At 42.4% G+C, this 17,680-nt stretch overlaps 1 protein-coding gene across 1 annotated transcript; it reads right to left on the reverse strand.

The window, feature by feature from the left end:
- Positions 1 to 3,219: 3,219 nt before the first annotated feature.
- On the reverse strand, positions 3,220 to 4,574 carry LOC147463505 (uncharacterized). The gene is made up of 3 exons (XM_086529092.1): positions 4,341 to 4,574; positions 4,127 to 4,259; positions 3,220 to 3,990 (listed from the first exon to the last, which is right to left on the reverse strand). The coding sequence occupies exons 1-3, from the start codon at positions 4,482 to 4,484 to the stop codon at positions 3,734 to 3,736; spliced, it is 534 nt and encodes a 177-aa protein (XP_086385218.1). The 5' UTR covers positions 4,485 to 4,574; the 3' UTR covers positions 3,220 to 3,733.
- Positions 4,575 to 17,680: the final 13,106 nt, after the last annotated feature.

The following is a 17,680-nucleotide window of genomic DNA, read 5'->3' on the forward strand; positions in this document are numbered from 1 at the left end:
GTACCATTGACCATCTTGCCACTCTTTGTGTTCTCATGGAGGAAAGGCAAACGATTGTATAGGTTCTTTGTGGACTTCAAGAAATTCTTTGATATGGTTCCACGTAACAATTTCAGGAGAAGAATGAAAGAAATCCAGTTGCCAAGTGAGTTTATGCTTGCGGTTTCTTGAGTCTATGAGAAGGTGATATGTCAATTGATAATGGAAGAGGACTTTCCAAGAAAAATTGAAAGCACTATTGGGGTTAAACAAGGATGTCCGTTGTCACCAACTCTCTTTGGCCTATGCATTGATCAATTGGAGCAAATGGTACTTCATGTAACAAGAAGACATTGACGAGGTTACTATATACAATGTGATAATCATGCTTTTGTTGTTTGCGGATGATGTAGTGCTTCTATCACACACTTTAGAGGATGCATTAAAGCTTATGGTTTTCCTTGAGAACTTTTGCTTTCATAGTGGGCTGATTATGAATGAATTCAAAACAAAGGTTGCGCTTGTGAACCATAAGGAGAAGCCATGCATTGTGTGAGTGAGACACTTGAAGCCGTTGAGAGCTTTAAGTACCTTGGCTTTGAAGTTCTGGTCAATCACAAGTAGCATGAATGTGCTATGCATCATCTGGAAGCTAGGAAGAGAGCGTACTATATATTTGGGAACATGTGTAATGTGGAAAACATCAAATGTTGGATTCTCAAGAAGTATCTTTTTGACATCGGTTCTTCTTTATGGAGTTGAAGTGTGGGGCGGGATCATCTCAAAGTATACTTGGAAAGAGTTTGAGAATGTCCAAAAGTGTTTTCTTACAAATTTTCTCCAAGTTAAGACACAAACACCATATATGCTCCTACTTCTTGAGTCGGGATCTCTTCCAATTGAGGTTATGGGCATGGAAAGGGTTGTGGAGTACATAATAAATACCCCTCACATTGACTTCCTACAATTGCATGGGAAGCAAGCAAAAAAGTTCAAAAGACACATAAAAGCAATATCTTGAACACAGGATGGATACAAGACATAAAGAAGTGGTTTGGGAGATGGGATGCATGACACTTGCCTCAGTAGACTCCCAAGTGAATGAAGATTTTCTACAACACTATTGTATTATGGCTTGGGGAAGAATCTGATGGGTCGCACTTGATACATTCCACCACCCACATTGCCCCCAACTACAAAACCATATTCTTTGTGGAAAGAGAAAACCGTACTCACCCTTATATGCTTGAGCATATCCCCTTGTTGGTGATACAAACTATCGAAGCCATTCGGCACAAGTAGCATGAATGTGCTATGCATCATCTGGAAGATAGGAAGAGAGCGTACTATATTTTTGGGAACATGTGTAATGTGGAAAACATCAAATGTTGGGTTCTCAAGAAGTATCTTTTTGACATCGGTTCTTCTTTATGGAGTTGAAGTGTGGGGCGGAATCATCTCAAAATATACTTGGAAAGAGTTTGAGAATGTCTAAAAGTGTTTTCTTTCAAATTTTCTCCAAGTTAAGACACAAACACCATATATGCTCCTACTTCTTGAGTCGGGATCTCTTCCAATTGAGGTTATGGGCATGGAAAGGGTTGTGGAGTACATAATAAATACCCCTCACATCGACTTCCTACAATTGCATGGGAAGCAAGCAAAAAAGTTCAAAAGACACATAAAAGCAATATCTTGAGCACAGGATGGATGCAAGACATAAAGAAGTGGTTTGGGAGATAGGATGTATTACACTTGCCTCAATAGACTCCCAAGTGAATGAATATTTTCTGCAACACTATCGTATTATGGCTTGGGGTAGAATCTGATGGGTCGCACTTCATACATTACACCACCCACATTGCCCCCAACTACAAAACCATATTCTTTGAGGAAGGAGAAAACCGTACTCACCCTTATATGCTTGAGCATATCCCCTTATTGGTGATACAAACTATCGGAGCCATTTGGCTTAGCTCCCACTCCCTTCGATGTTGAGACAAGGCATTGGGGCAATTAAGAAAAGGAAAATCTACTCTGCACATCATGCTCACTGCAAGTTTGAGAGTTTGAGTACAACACACTACTAGAGTGCTCAATTTTTGCTCGCATCCAAACTTGCTTCCCTCACATTTTCAGCTGCCATCATTCAAACCTACACACTTTCCTCTCCCAGCCACAGTGTGGGCTATATTATGACTCTCATGAACACATCTATCTCTCATATCGTAGGAGGGTGCAAAGTAGAGGCTAATCTCTCTCTCTCTCTCTCTCTCTCTCTCTCTCATGAGCCTCAACTCAGCCATTGTGCCTATGTGGTAGGGCTGCACGGAGATTGCTAGTCAAGGGAGCAATATGCCCCGTTGAGGGAAGGGGTAGGAATAGCTTGTGCAAAGTTCTATCTATCTCTCTCACGACAAATGGGATAGCAGATGTGGAAGGGGGGAGGGTAGAGAATATTCAAGGGTATATTTTTATAAACTTGGTTTCTTTTGGCTAAAAGTGAAAACAGATCAATTTCACGCAAATATATTGTTGATGGATGAGGGTGAGTCAAATAAGATAACCTCTTAGATATTTTAGCTCAACAACTTCACTTAGGGAATCTTGATATCTCCATAGAGTGACCAATCCCAATGGAGTGACACAAAGGTGTTTCTTTTTTTTAAAAGTGCTCCGTTGAGCTGGATTTGCATTAATCACAGAAAGTTACAAAGAGCACTGACATATCTTTTGCATGGGGTTATCCAAAAAAGAATACATCAATGTGGCGAACCCCCCCAAACAATCTTACTTGTGTTGCTTGCACTTCTGATTCCGGATTCGATGGAGCTTCCACCAACATGATTCCATAACAAAATTTGTGTTACACAAAGATGTTTCTTCACAAGGAAGGCTGCAAACATAGACATGAGAAGTAGATTTTGACATACAAGATACTTAAGGGATGCTTTTGCTCATTTGCCTTTTTTCGTAAAGTTTCTTTAGGTATAAAATTATATATTTCTCGTGCCTTTGTGAAAAAAGGATTTATTTGTAAGAGAAGTGGATGTTTTTTTCGTCTTATTTAGATTTTTTTTTAGTGTGTGAGTATGTGCCTATGTTTTTCAAAAGAAATTGGATGAGCATCTCAGTGAGATGCTCTCATCTTAAACGAAAACAGAAAATAGAAGGCGATGAAGAAAAGGCTGTAGGCGCAAGCATAGGTGATTGCATATAAGGAGAAACCCTCTGCTTAGCCAATCGTGAAAGAAAAGGGGGGGGGGTGCGGGGTGGGGGGTTGCGTTTTATATATATATATATTTTTGGGTGACTATCTAAGCAGTGAAGGTCCGTGTTCGGTTGGTTTATGAGAACATGAGAGGTTCCTCGTGCATTTGATGTGAGCTCAAAACCTATGGCCCTAATTTTGGCCACGAAACTAAAATTGAGAAGCTTAACCTTGGGAAGGAATCCCACGAGATTCGTCCTAATATAATAAGGAAGTTACCAGTATGTAGGAAGTTACCAGTGTGTGAGTGAGTGTATTGGCTTGCTTGTGTGTTTATGTGTGAATACATTTGTGCATGCTAGGAATGTTGATATACGAGTGATTATGTGTTCGAAAATGGAGGAGAGAAACGGCAAATGAGGAAAGTTCAATGTTTTTTTCTTCAAAACTCACAATAAGTGAGTGCATTGTATTATCATCACCAAAAAAATAAATTATCATAGACCATGCTCGACCAAGCCATGGCCGCTACTACCGTAACCATCACCACTCCAGAAAATACTCTAGCTGACAGGGGAGCCACCCATCCCCAACAACAGAAGCAAAACCACCATCCACCCAAATCCATAGACTGTTCATCGGCTGAACAGGGAGCCACCCTCGACAAAAGACCGTACCACGACTGAGTATGGAGCCACCTTCGACAGAAGCATGCCATAAAGCCGAACAAGAAAGGGGCGGGGCGGGGCCCATAGTCCCCTTCACCCACGAGGTCCTCCGGTGCCACCATAGTAGATATGCTGTCACCAAACATAGCCATGCCTCAGATGAGCCATAAACGAAGAAGAAAACCTCAGTAAAAGACTTGCAGGATCCACTCAAACACCACGGAGCACACGATCCACACAAACCGAGGGCTCTTGGGATGAGGAGTACCACCAACACCCATGCATCGGTAGAGTGCCACCCAGACCACATCGAATGAGCAAATCCTGCTAGTGCTGAGATACACCCCCTCAGCGAGCAACACCGGCCATGTCCCAAACCAAGCAGCCATGAAAGTGATGCCCTAGAGAACCACATACGAGCTGCTTCTCTTCGAGCCGGAGACGAATCATCGTCCGAATCCCATATGAAAAAATAGGGCCACCCTGAGAGGAGAACTGAGCCGAGACAGGAGATCAGGACAGTCGAGTGACCAACCCCTACCCATCAGCACCGCACCCTGCCACAAATCCTGGCTTGCCTGTCTAGCATGCAGGTCAACTTCTCCACTATGTCGTGGCCGCCACATCCCAGAGACGACCCACCTAAGGAGCCCCCAAACTGCGCACGGCACCCAAGCCGCCACATCAAACCCTAATAGAGTGAGTTCTTACCCGTGCTCCCGACCCGACGAGCAAGATGTTATAAAAGGCTGTTGTTACTTGAAAAAAATTCACAAATATACGATAATCCTTGTTAGCTTTAGAAAGCATTTTTTCAAGGTAAAGATTTAAATATCAATAACCATACATAGGTCTAGTTTCCCCTCGTTTGAGCAAGCAGATGTGGCAAACTTTTTGTTTTTGGGTCGAATTAAAGGGAATATTGAAAGATCCCTTCTTTTATATCGAAAGAAAGGCAAAGGTTGCAGTGAGAATGGAGAGATATTTTTGACGTGGAAAGGCCTATGACAACTGGAGGAGATACATGAAGAGAGAGGTATGAAGGACAAATCACTTCTTGATGGCATTGGGCAGATCATAGACCTGGTGACTGGTCTCTCTGTCTCGAGCGCATCTGCACGATGGGGGCCCCGAGTGTAGCAAGAGGATGTGCGCATTTGCAGAGGGTGTGTGTGTGTGTGGGGGTGTGTGTGGTTAGGACAGACAAGGAGATTTTCTTGTACTATGCAAGACATGTGTAAAACTTCTCTCTCTCTCTCTCTCTCTCTCTCTCTCTCTCTCTCTCTCTCTCTCTCTCTCATCTGCACGGCAACATGCCCATTCTTCAAGAGTCCACCCTCTCGTTGTGGTGATGATGAGAGGGATACGACCATCACCTAGCGAGCTCAACCTCATAGAAGAGAGGGAGACGCGGGGAGGAGGGGGCCCAATAAAAGATGTCAAAGAGATAGCTGATAAACTTTTGCAAGGCATCCACAAGCACAGGAGGAGAAATCGTGGGTCACCAAGGCTTCCGGGGCTCTTTCTACCTGGCAACGCTCCTCCTCTTACTCTCCCTGCTCTTGGTCCTACATCGTCACTGTTGCATCGACACAAGGTGGTAGGGGTTGATGAGGGTTAGTGGGAACTGGGGTTGGGTAGCTCTCAATGTCCTCCTACTCTCCTGAAGGGACGGTGTGGATGGGGTCTACTTACAGAGAATTCCATGGCTCGAAGGTGAGAAGGGGAGGAGGTGGGGAGGGCACACCATAAGACCGGAGGAAGGGGGAAACCTCACATGGATGCCATGACTACTGTCTGCAGCCTCGTTCGCATGAGATAGTGTGTTAGCACAAGGCTGCTTTTTGAGCCTTAGAGATTCCATGTGTGGGCGGAGGCATGGACAAAGATACAGAGACAAACCGAAGTGAGCAGAGAGAGAGAGAGAGAGAGAGAGAGAGAGAGAGATTTTGCTGTCTGGCGGCACAATGGATGAGTGCAACATTCATCATGTATGAAGCCGACTAGGGTACTGCATCTCGTGCAAAACAAGAGGCAGTGAGGTGAAATGTGTGTGTCCACTATGCTAATGGTGGATGCAAGAAGTTAAGATATGCCATGTAAGAAGAGGTAGGAAGGGATGAAGGGAAGGGGCTATGGTGAAGCCAACCATAAATCGGACGACAAGTCCACAAAGTGGGTGATGGTGACCATACTGATAGGGGCACTTACTTTTCCTTTGAAGTTTAATTTTGTAGATAAATTAATGGGTTTTGAGATTCTGCAACGGTAGGTAGTACACCATAGGGTTTTGTTTCAATCTTAAAAAAAAAATGCTTAAGGACACCATAGGCTTGTAGCCTAGTGGTTTAGCTTGACCCTCTAATTGAGAGTGATGAGTTCAAAAAAATGAAAATTGAAATCATGAGTGGTTTTGTGTAGTCTTTAAAATGGAGAGTGGGTGGAGTATCTTGTGTAGATTCCATACAAAGAATTGAAAGCGGAGAGAGTAGGTCTTTTATGCCCAAGTCAACAATAGTTGGCCATGGGCTAGAGTTCTAATTTTATTTTACCTTTCTCTTCTTTGCGTCATTTATTACCTCTCAAATGACCCAAAGAAATAGCATCTAACGAGTGTTTGAAAGGTTCTTCCAGACTCCGTAGGGGTGCACCCATTTACTCCCTTCCTAGCCCACAATGAAGACTCTAACTATAAATTTTCTATGGCATGAACCTTTGCTTCAGACATCCTCTATAATGACACCTCAAGAGAAAATCATGGCTAGATAGCTAGCATGATCTAGGCAACATGAATAATATTTCTCTAGAGAAGTAACTCTTGTTCTCTCTCTCTCTCTCTCTCTCTCTCTCTGTCACTTCATTTGGCTTTGATTGCTTCGTCCAACTACACACACTTAGACTGGAGCTACTGATGTAGTAAATGGTTATTTGTCTTGTGGGTGATTACTTTGAGTCTGTACCTGGTCACTTTTTTTATGTAGTTTACTAGTAGGTACTATCCACAATTACTCATTTACTCTACATTTGATATGTCACTCTTGTGCCTCTGTAGCACTATCACTTTGACTTGACCTTAGCTCTTTGGTTTGCCACCCACTTTTGGTGCTTAAAATAAAGGGGCCCTAAAACAATTCATTCCATGTGGCATGGCCGGACCCTTATAATTTTCTGGCTTGGAAAAATCACACACACACACACACACACACACACACATAGAGGTCACTTTTTTAGTGGTTTACTAGCAGGATAGTTTCCTCAACTACTTATTTACCCAATATATGGGATAACACTCTCGTGCATGTGTAGCACTATCACCTTCTCTTAACCTTACTTTTTTGGGATTGCCACCTACTAGGTGCTCAAAATAAATGGACCCTAAAACAACCCATCCCATGTGGCATGACCTATCCCCTATAATTTCCTAACCCTACTCACTTAACATAGTGGTGATGGGTTTTGCTAAGTGGGACCTCCCCCTTAAAACATCTTTGGGTAAAGAGGTAAATTACCCCTCCACCCACTTTTTTTGAGCGTGGTACGCCACCTTTACTATTCTCTCCTCTCGAGTGTGATGATCCTCCTACAGTGAGTTCTCTGATCTCCTACTGTGTATTAGCTTGACCTCTGTATCCCCCCTCCTTGTACCATCGAGTAGTTTTGGGTGCATGCTTTAATATCTCCTCCTCCCAAGTTTTGATGCTCTAAACCTCTCCAGCCTATGGTGTACTCACCTAGTCAATAGCTCCCCAAATATCTCTCTCATCCCTGTGACAATCAAGTGGATGGCTTGCATGTCATAATTAGAGCATCAATCCTTGACTGTACATAGCCATGAGAATTATGAAATCGTTATACAAAAAATGAACTATGTCTTCTCATATGCCAATCTCAAATTGGCCTTAAATAATCAAACAACATGCATCATATCATAACTTTCCATCTGATGCATGGAGCTATCATCAACACACTATGCATATTCACTTGTACCTTTTCCCCTTGTGGTGCTACCCACTATCACAACCACAAAAAAACGACATTTGCTGTATTTTTTTGACCACCTTTATCAAGTGTCTATAAGAAAAGCACATAATTTATTAAACTTGTGTGCTTACTAAAGTATATAATGACAACACCTTGCATAAATTATGACCATCTTTGCTACTCAAAGGTTTCACTATACACAAACTGTCCATAGCACGTGCATCATATTGAGGCTTGATTAAAAATCTTTTAATCTATACCTTTTCAATTAAAAGGAAACCCTACTTCTCCCATACAATGTGTATTTGGACCCTTGAATTAGTATTCCCAAGTATGTTTAAATGTGAAGAATAGCTGGATTGTGAGCTTGCCTCAAAGAAAACCATCAAAGGTATGCAGAATCCGATAAGTTCTCCAAATTTTGAACAAAAAAAATGTTCTTTAGACTTCACAAAGGAAAATGAACTTTACTTCATTTTTCATTTATGAAACTTGCAAAGTCCAAGCTAGATTTTGAGACTGTCTTGAAGAAAAGCATCACAATTGGATTTCTCCTTATCAAAAAATATTATTTGATAAAAACTATCAAATGTTAACCCATCTCGTAACATAGTGGATATGTATTTTTGTTTTATCCAAATTTTTTTTGTATCACAAAAATAAAGACATGGTCATGCATATTTTCTCTACAAGCTAATATGAAAAACTACTCAAAGCAATGCTATCTATTTGCAAGATTTAAGGCAACACTAGAGGTAAGAAGGTAAGTTGCAAGCATTGGTAAGAGACATCAACACATGTAGTGAGTCAACACTACCTGATTCACTATGAGAGATCATGGTGTTTACCGCGGGCCATTACCGCAAAACAAGAGAGAGGAATTCAAAATGAGGAGAGAGAATCCTTTTGATGCTGAAGCGGCACTTTATCACAAATATTATCGCGTAAATTTTCGCGATTATTGCCGCTCACATTACCGCTAAGACAGGCTGGACCCCCTTCCCCCTCCCTCCCCCGCGGGTTTCCATTTAAATCCAATACAACTCCTACACTCTCCAGAATGCTTGCTCACTTCACTTAATCTCTCTTTCACTTTAAAAATTCTATACATAAATCATTGAACTCACAACAAAACCATTACAAATACTATTCATAAGCACATAGCGAAACATTTGCAAATTAATCATATACTACACCAAGTGAAAGAATGGAGAGTTTTATTAATTCTCATCTTGTATAAGATCTCTACAAGCACTAGGATCCATATTTAGACCCATAGTATTCAAATCAATAAACAAATTTAGAGATTCTTCCTCCTCTCCATCACCTCCTGTAGAATCATCATCGCTTTCTCCCTCTTCCTCCTCCTCAAGATGGCTATTTGCAAGGCTTGGCTGACCTTCTTCAACTTCTACTACATCTTCCTCTGCATCTTGTGGTGATGGTATGATGGGATCAATTACTGGCTCAATGTCCGTCTCTGCAAAGATAGATCTACCCCGCGGCGTGACTGGAATGACATACCAAAGTCTTCTTTGATATATACATGGCACATAAAAGACCTATACGTCACACACTAAGAATAAGTTGATATACATAACTTAAATTTTTAATTTAAGTTAATTGCACATAGCCTAAATTACCTGCTCGCAACTACTAGGATACACCAAGTTGTCAGTTTTTCCCCGATGGAATTGGGTGGAATCCACCATAATGAGCCCATTTTCATGTCTTTTGACCTCACCCGCAAACCATCGACACTCAAAGAGGAATTTGTGAAAAGATCTGAAATCCACTTTGATTATTCTCTCTATAGTACCACAATATCTGACCTCATCTGTTGTTGTGTCAAAGTTTCCCATCACGCCACAATCATTAGTGGTCCGACGCTCATCTATCTTGCGGGTGCGAAAATGTCGGCCTTCGGACCAAATGGAGTTGAAAATGAGACCCTACAATCACAATGCATAAGAGGTTACATCGCATTTCATTAAGTGATTTGCATACATGCATACATAACATATACACACTCACCTTGCGCAAGCATCCTCGCACATACTCCCATTCTTTAGGGCTTATTTGTTCTCCTTGTGCTTTGGCATTGGTCATGGCATTATGGATCCACTCTACTTGAATCAAGTCAGGATATTTTGCAAGCTCTTTAGGAAAAAGAGGTGCACGTCTACCTCCATGGGACCTCTTCCATGCATCTCTATCCCTTTCTCTAGCTGCGCGGGCTTCCAAGTACATATTGACCCATTTGGTCATGATAGTGGCATTGAGTAAAGAGTAGTTGTTGACTATGGCATGAAACTCTCTATCCATGACAAGAGTGAGCCTTTTCCACTGGGAATGGTTGAGTGCTTCCTAGGATCCTCTTCTTCACTCCACAGACGAGGCAATGATGGATCCACTGTGATGAGATACTGTGAGACATACACAAATGCCTCTTGCACCACCCAACCTTCTGCCATGCTCGCCTAAAAACATTAAAACCACATATTTTTATTAGTAACTCCATAGCGTATAAATGCTATCTATATTGTATTTATTTTGTATACCTCCGGTTGTGACCTCAATCTAACAAAATCCTTTAAAGTCTTCAAGAATCTCTCCAAGAAGAACATCCATCTAGAGTGAACCACCCCACAAATGGCAATCTCCTCAACAAGGTGAAGCAATAGGTGTATTTGGCTAACAAGGATTGTACGTGGGAATGCATCCTCAATAGCACACACTACCTCTACTGCTAGCTGATGGGCTACTGGTATGGCTTCTACTTCTATCTCCTTGGAGCTCACAAATCTACAGGGCAAACGTTATATAGTAGATGAAAAAAAAATCCAAAGTTCATGCATGCACAACATGATATAGTACTTGAAAAAAACCCATTACCTCACAATCTCACCCACTTTGAATATTGCAGCCTTCACCTTAGTGTCCCCATAACCACTAATAGTTATGGGAAGTACAAACTACAAGCAATAAAACATCTTAGTGAATGTCAACCTATATATAAGGACACATAGACACCACAAACTGTTCTACTCTTACCTGAAGGATTTTATGCCAATCATGGGATTTCAATCCATACATTTGAGTGGAGCCACCCTTTTTGGTTTTTGTGAAAGCACCTTTGAGTGACCGCATATATCCCGTTGGAGTTCTGATGGATGCAATAACTTGCTTTGTTCGCTCTTGGTCTGCCTTTGATATTATCCACGGTGCTTTTGGGAGAATCATCTTTCCCCGCTCCCCCATGCGGGGCGTGGCTGAAGGAGGGAGACGTCTAATGACTCTTAAATCTTCCCTAGCACCCAATGAATCCTTCTTGACAATTATGTGATCCCATATAGCTTGCCCAACATTTTTGAATACATGCATAGGGTCCAATAAGTGCTGAATTTTCAACGAAGCCCAATAGGGGAGCGACAAGAAGATTGAGTACCTCGACATACCCTTTGGCAACCCATTGGGAGGCGGTGAGGTACCATGATGCTCCTCCCAATGCTTCGCCCAATCAGCCATGTTCCAATGGAACGGCTGCACTCCATTGATAGGGGGAGCATATCTACGATGTGAAGGAGGTAGGAAGCGATGGTTGTTGGGATAGATCACCTTCCCAAGAAGAGGAGGTCTCTCTATCACAAGGGAAGGGCCACAAGTGGGACACACACTATGTCTAGATGTTGCCAATCCTGCCAAGAGGTAAACAAACGTTACACATGAGACGATAAACCTAAAGCAAAGAGTACAATTAACATGTGTATACTTACCAGATACCTCTCCAAATCTTGGGTAATCATGCATGGTCCACATGAGGATACACTTGATGACGGCTTTGCGGTCTCGTGGTGGCCGTGAAATGTCAATGACGTCTATGCCTCTCCATAGTTCTTGAAGCTCATCAATAAGAGGCTGCAGATATACATCCATGTTTTTTACCTTGTGCTTTCCTGGAATGAGAAGTGATAGTAAAATGTTTCCCTTTTTTGTTGCCTCCCAAGGCAGAATATTGTAGTTTACAACAACCATCGGCCAAGTGCTCCATGAAGTAGAGCGGTGCCCAAATGGATTCACTCCATCACTAGCTAACCCAATCCTCAAGTGACGAGGCTCATCCCTGAACTCTGGCCATGTGTCCTCTATGTGCTTCCACGCTGGTGAGTCAGCTGGCACTGTCATAATACCATATGTGGAGCGATTTTTTGCATGCCAACTCAAAAGCTCGCTCGTACCCTTCGATCTAAACATGTGTTGGATGCGAGGGATGAGTGGAAAATGCCTCAAAACTTTACGTGGAATTCTGTTGCTCTGTATTCCTTCTTTGAACCTAGGCTCCCCGCACGATGGACATGTGTCACAATCGGCATGCTCATTACGAAAGAGCACACAATTGTTCACGCAAGCATGAATGTGATCATAATCCATCCCTAATGCAGTCACCACTTTGCGGGCTTTTCGTCTGTTCTCTGGCATGTGATTGCCAGTTGGCAACATCTTTCCTAGCAATCTATCACAAGAAGAAAGTACATTAGAAGCTAATTTATGCACTCCACAAGCATCCTTCACAATCTGTATACATACCTCAAAAGTGCGTCGACACTAGCATTGCTCCATCCAAACATCGCCTAAAGGTTAAGGACTTCGAGAGATGCCCTTAAAATGGAGTAAGAGCATCTATCATATAGTGCGGTGTGTGCCGAATCGAGTAGCTCACTCCTCGTTCGCTCGGAAGCTTCTTCGCATGCACACTCTGGTTTATGCTCCTCCTCTCGTGCAAAGAGATCCTCAACCATTCTATGCAAATGGTCGTCTTCTGCATCCACGTAAGGAGATGGGATGTGGTCACTCGGATAAGAGGGAGCAACAGTACTTGGCTGATTTGATGTGCTTCCTCCCTATCTAATGGATTCTTGGCGCATGCGCTCTTCCACCCTCCTTTCCCCTCCTCCACCAACCACACGCCAATGAGGGGCGACGTCAGTAGCCGCTATAATTCGTGGATCGTTTGTTTCCATCCGTGCACGCTTGCGAGGATCGTCCCATAGTCCATAATCTTCTACATGGCTCAAGCATATCCGTCGAAGTCGAGCAATGGCACATTTGCACCGCATGCATGGGCATGGTAATCGCTCGTCCAACCACCGTGATCTATCCGGTTCAGTGGACGGGCCAAAATCATCCCAAGCAACCTACATTAATAAATTACATACACTAATTAAAATCAAATTACCAAAGAATGTTAATAAAATATCAGTAAAAAGTAAAAATTAAACTTTTAGGTAAAAATGTCATTTTCAAAGTACTAGGAATACTTTCATTTTATATATATTTTATAAAAAACATAGTATCAATAGATTTTGAGGATCAATAGTAATAATGTCAGAACGTGGCCATCTGTTTATATGGCCTGAATTTGTGCCGCGGTAATAGGTGCGGTAATCAACGCGGTAGGACACGCGGTAATAGGAGCGGCAAATCAAATTTCAAATTTTTTTATAAATAGGGGCACCCGTGTGCCCCGCGAAGTTCAAAGCCCTAAAATTCGAATTTCATCGTCTTCTCCACAGATGTCGAGAGCGCGAACCTCACAACCTTGAGCTCTTCCTCCATCTTTACTCTTCTACTCTCCGCCATCTCTACTCTTCCACTCTCCTACCCTCTCCCAACAAGCGCTTCAATTCCATGTAAGTTCTGTTGTTATGTTTTTTGAGTTTTTCACACACATGCATACACTCATACACACGCATGCATACACATGCATACACACACACTAATTAGTGCACGTGTACGTTCTTTACACACTAATTACACACACTAATTAGTGCATGTGTTCTTTACACACACTAATTAGTGTAAATAAAGACACCAAAACTTAAATTTGTTAATTATTAGTTACTTGTAAAATCTAAACTTGTTAGATTTGTCAAATTTGTTAAATTTATTACTTGCATAACCTAATATGTTAAATTTGGGATTGGCCATGCACACACTAATTAGTGTGTGTTAACACACACTAATTAGTGTGTGATTAGTGTGTGCATTGGCCAATGTGATTGGTCAATGCACACACTAATTAGTGTGTTATTAGTGTGTGCATTGGCCAATGTGATTGGTCAATGCACACACTAATTAGTGTGTGCATTGGTCAATGGGATTGGCCAATTCACACACTAATTAGTGCTCATTAACACACACTAATTTGTGTGATTAGTGTGTGCATTGGCCAATGTGATTGATCAATGTACACACTAATTAGTGTGTGATTAGTGTGTGCATTGGTCAATGGGATTGGCCAATTCACACACTAATTAGTGCTCATTAACACACACTAATTTGTGTGTGATTAGTGTGTGCATTGGCCAATGGGATTGGTCAATGTACACACTAATTAGTGTGTGATTAGTGTGTGCATTGGTCAATGGGATTGGCCAATTCACACACTAATTAGTGTGTGCATTAGTTTGGGATTAGTGTGTGCATTGGTCAATTGGATTGGCCAATACACACATTATTTAGTGTGTGATTAGTGTGTGTACAAGCCAATTGGATTGACCAATACACACACTATTAGTGTGTGATTAGTGTGTGTACAAGCCAATTGGATTGACCAATACACACACTATTTAGTGTGTGATTAGTGTGTGCATTGACCAATGGAATTGGCCAATGCATAGTCCAATTACACAAGCCAATGCACACACTAATTAGTGTGTGCACAATCTAATGCACACACTAATTAGTGTGTGCACAAGCCAATGCACACACTAATTAGTGTGTGCACAATCTAATGCACACACTAATTAGTGTATGTTAACACACACTAATTAGTGTGTGCACAAGCCAATTACACAAGCCAATGCATACACTAATTAGTGTGTGCACGCACTAATGCACACACTAATTAGTGTATGTTAACACACACTAATTAGTGTGTGCACAATTCAATGCACACACTAATTAGTGTATGTTAAAACACACTAATTAGTGTGTGCACAAGCCAATGCACACACTAATTAGTGTATGTTAACACACACTAATTAGTGTGTGCACAAGCCAATTAAACAAGCCAACACTAAAACACACACTAATTATGTTAAATTAAACAACAATCAACACAAAAACAGAAACATACCTCCATGATTAAGTCGTAGGTGACGTATTAGGCCCCAATGATCGTCCAAGCACTACAAGAGGTTGTGTGCTCTTGTGACGCTGTTAGCGACGAAAATACACTGGGTTTTTATAACCCCCGGCGTCGCTAAAACCGTCGCTAATAGCGTCGTTACGAGAGCGTCGCTATATGCGACGCTATAGGCGTCGCTATAAGCGTCGCTAAATAGAGACGGTAATAGCGACGGTTATAGCGATGTTTACACAGAAGTCTATAGCGACGCTCTAGAGCCATAAATAGCGACGGTAATAGCGACACCCGAGAGAATTTTTTTTTGGTGACAGGGCATTGAATGCCCTGCCACCCATCGACCATATTGTACTTGATTCACTTTTTAAAAAAAGTGCAAGGGTAGATAATAGACCCAAAATAGTCACCCACAAGACGCATTGTTTGCAAAATTGACAAGCGTAAAATTGACAATTGTACACATCATAGGCAAAATGAATTGATTGGCAAATGTAATAATGACAATTGTACAACATCATAGGCATAAAGAATTGATTGGCAAAATGAATTGCGGTGACAAATGTAATAATATACATGGTTCAAAAAGATGTATAAAATCCGTCTCATGATACATAAGCTATGAGAAACCCTAAACTAATGCTATCTAGCTGCGGCTAAACTGACGTCGTCTAGTCAGACGTCTCATCGCGTCCAAGCGGCGTATCTGTCGGATTCTGCAAAAAAAGACAATAAGACAGCTTTCAGTAAGTATAAACATATAACGACATTTATAAAACAATACAAAAAATAGAAAAGAGTAAACCCTAATACTAACCATGCCGCCGCGAGAACTGAGAATGTCCATCAGGGCGTTTAAGCCCTTCCTGCCTGCGTACTCGCACTCGTACGGTGTGGGATCACGTCCTGTCATCGACCACTGTCAAAACATACAAAGATTTCATTATGTTAGAATTAAAAAACTCATAAACCCTAAACTATCGAACATAAAGAGCAATGCGAAAACACTAACAAAATTGGCCTCAAATGATGCCCATCCACCGCTCCCCAAGTGGTGCGAGCTCCCTGCCTCTACTCGTGCTCTGGCTGCATCCTTTTGTTGCTTCCACTTGTCGGGATTCTCGCGCGCTGCTTTCTTCGCATTCTTCCAATCTTCTTTGGCCAGCCAATCTGGCCTGTTCCACCCATGCTTGATTGCTTTTTGCACTTTGGAACGCTTGTGTTTGCAGTATTCGCGCATTCGAATCTATATCAGGTCTTCATTGAAGTGTCGATCCCGTGTTGGAACGGGAAACTCATCATGAAGTATGCTGATGACTATGGCTTTTAAATCACTTGGTACTTCACTCCATTTGTTTATTATGTAGTCTCTAAACAGCTGAGAGCAAAGACCACGCATGCGCGAGATCACCTTCTTGCCGTCATCATCCATGATGATGCCGCCGCTGAAGTCGACGGAGTAAGGCAAGCCCTCTGGCCGGTGACGCGTGAACCTGGGTGTCCCGGCAGGGGTGTCTAGCGGCGTGTCGATGGGGGTACGGATGTCAGGTGTCTCCACTGGCGTCTGGGCCCCGAAGCGAGGAGTGTCGAGTGGGGTGGCTCCTGGCGGAGTAGGTAGAGGTGTGTAGCTGTGTGGAACAGTCAGCCGCGCAAAACCTGGCGTAGATGGCGATGTTGTGGCTGGTGTGGGGGCGGCCAAAGAAGGGGAGGGTAAAGAGCCTCGTCGAACACGAGGCGGTGTGGAGGCATCGGCACCGGAATTCCCACCACAACCGCCACCGCCACCACTAGAGCGTCGGTGTCTAGACGAGTGTGAAGATCGTCTCGTCGACACCGAAGCTTCGGAGCGCGCCGAATGCTCCGAAAGAGAGGGAGATGCGGATGGAGTAGGAACGCGCGATGATGTGCCAGAGCGATGACGCTCCACGTACCACTGTCTCTGCTGCGGTGACAAAGAAGAAAGAAACTCCTCATCATCCATACCTGCATTAAACACACGAATATTTAAACTTAATATTGAATGAATAGAGTAGACAATGACGCAAAGACCATTAAATACAATGACGTAATGACGCATATAAATACAATGACGCAATGAATTGAGTGATAGAAGAGGCAAGTCGAAAACTCAAAATTTTCAATCAAAAGATGTGAGCGCGAGTAGAAAAGAGCGTTATACACCATGGAAGGTACTTAGAGAGCCAGAGCTTTTACAACACGGAGCAAAATTGTTCAAATACAATATTTGTGGCTTTAAGAGATCTCTCTCTCATCCTCGCATAACTCAGCATAACTTCCTATATCTATATATAGCTCTCCGTTTAAGCACATATCCTCTGTTTCATTTTGTAGCTCCTCTGCATGCACCCCATATAGAGTAGTAGCATCTTGATGCTCGTCTGGCACCACCGCAGCGGCTTCTGATTGAGCATCTTCTCTGATCTCCTCCATTGATGCCGTTGTGATTGGCACATGGTAGCCTTCATACATCCTTGCACTACGAGGGGCTACCTCTATGACGTACCACCAGTTTGATGTAGACTTTGTAGGATGAAATATTACCTGCCAGAGCCACATAACTTACATGAGAGCTTTCAAGCACATAACTTGTAAAAGGGGGATGTTAACTATTTACATACTTACTTGTTCACAATGCTCGGGTAGTACAAAAGTGTCTCTTAGGTCAGTCCATTTCTT

The sequence above is a fragment of the Adiantum capillus-veneris genome, chromosome 2 (genome assembly GCF_014529385.1).
Source record: "Adiantum capillus-veneris isolate H3 chromosome 2, ASM1452938v2, whole genome shotgun sequence".
Classification (NCBI taxonomy): domain Eukaryota; kingdom Viridiplantae; phylum Streptophyta; class Polypodiopsida; order Polypodiales; family Pteridaceae; genus Adiantum; species Adiantum capillus-veneris.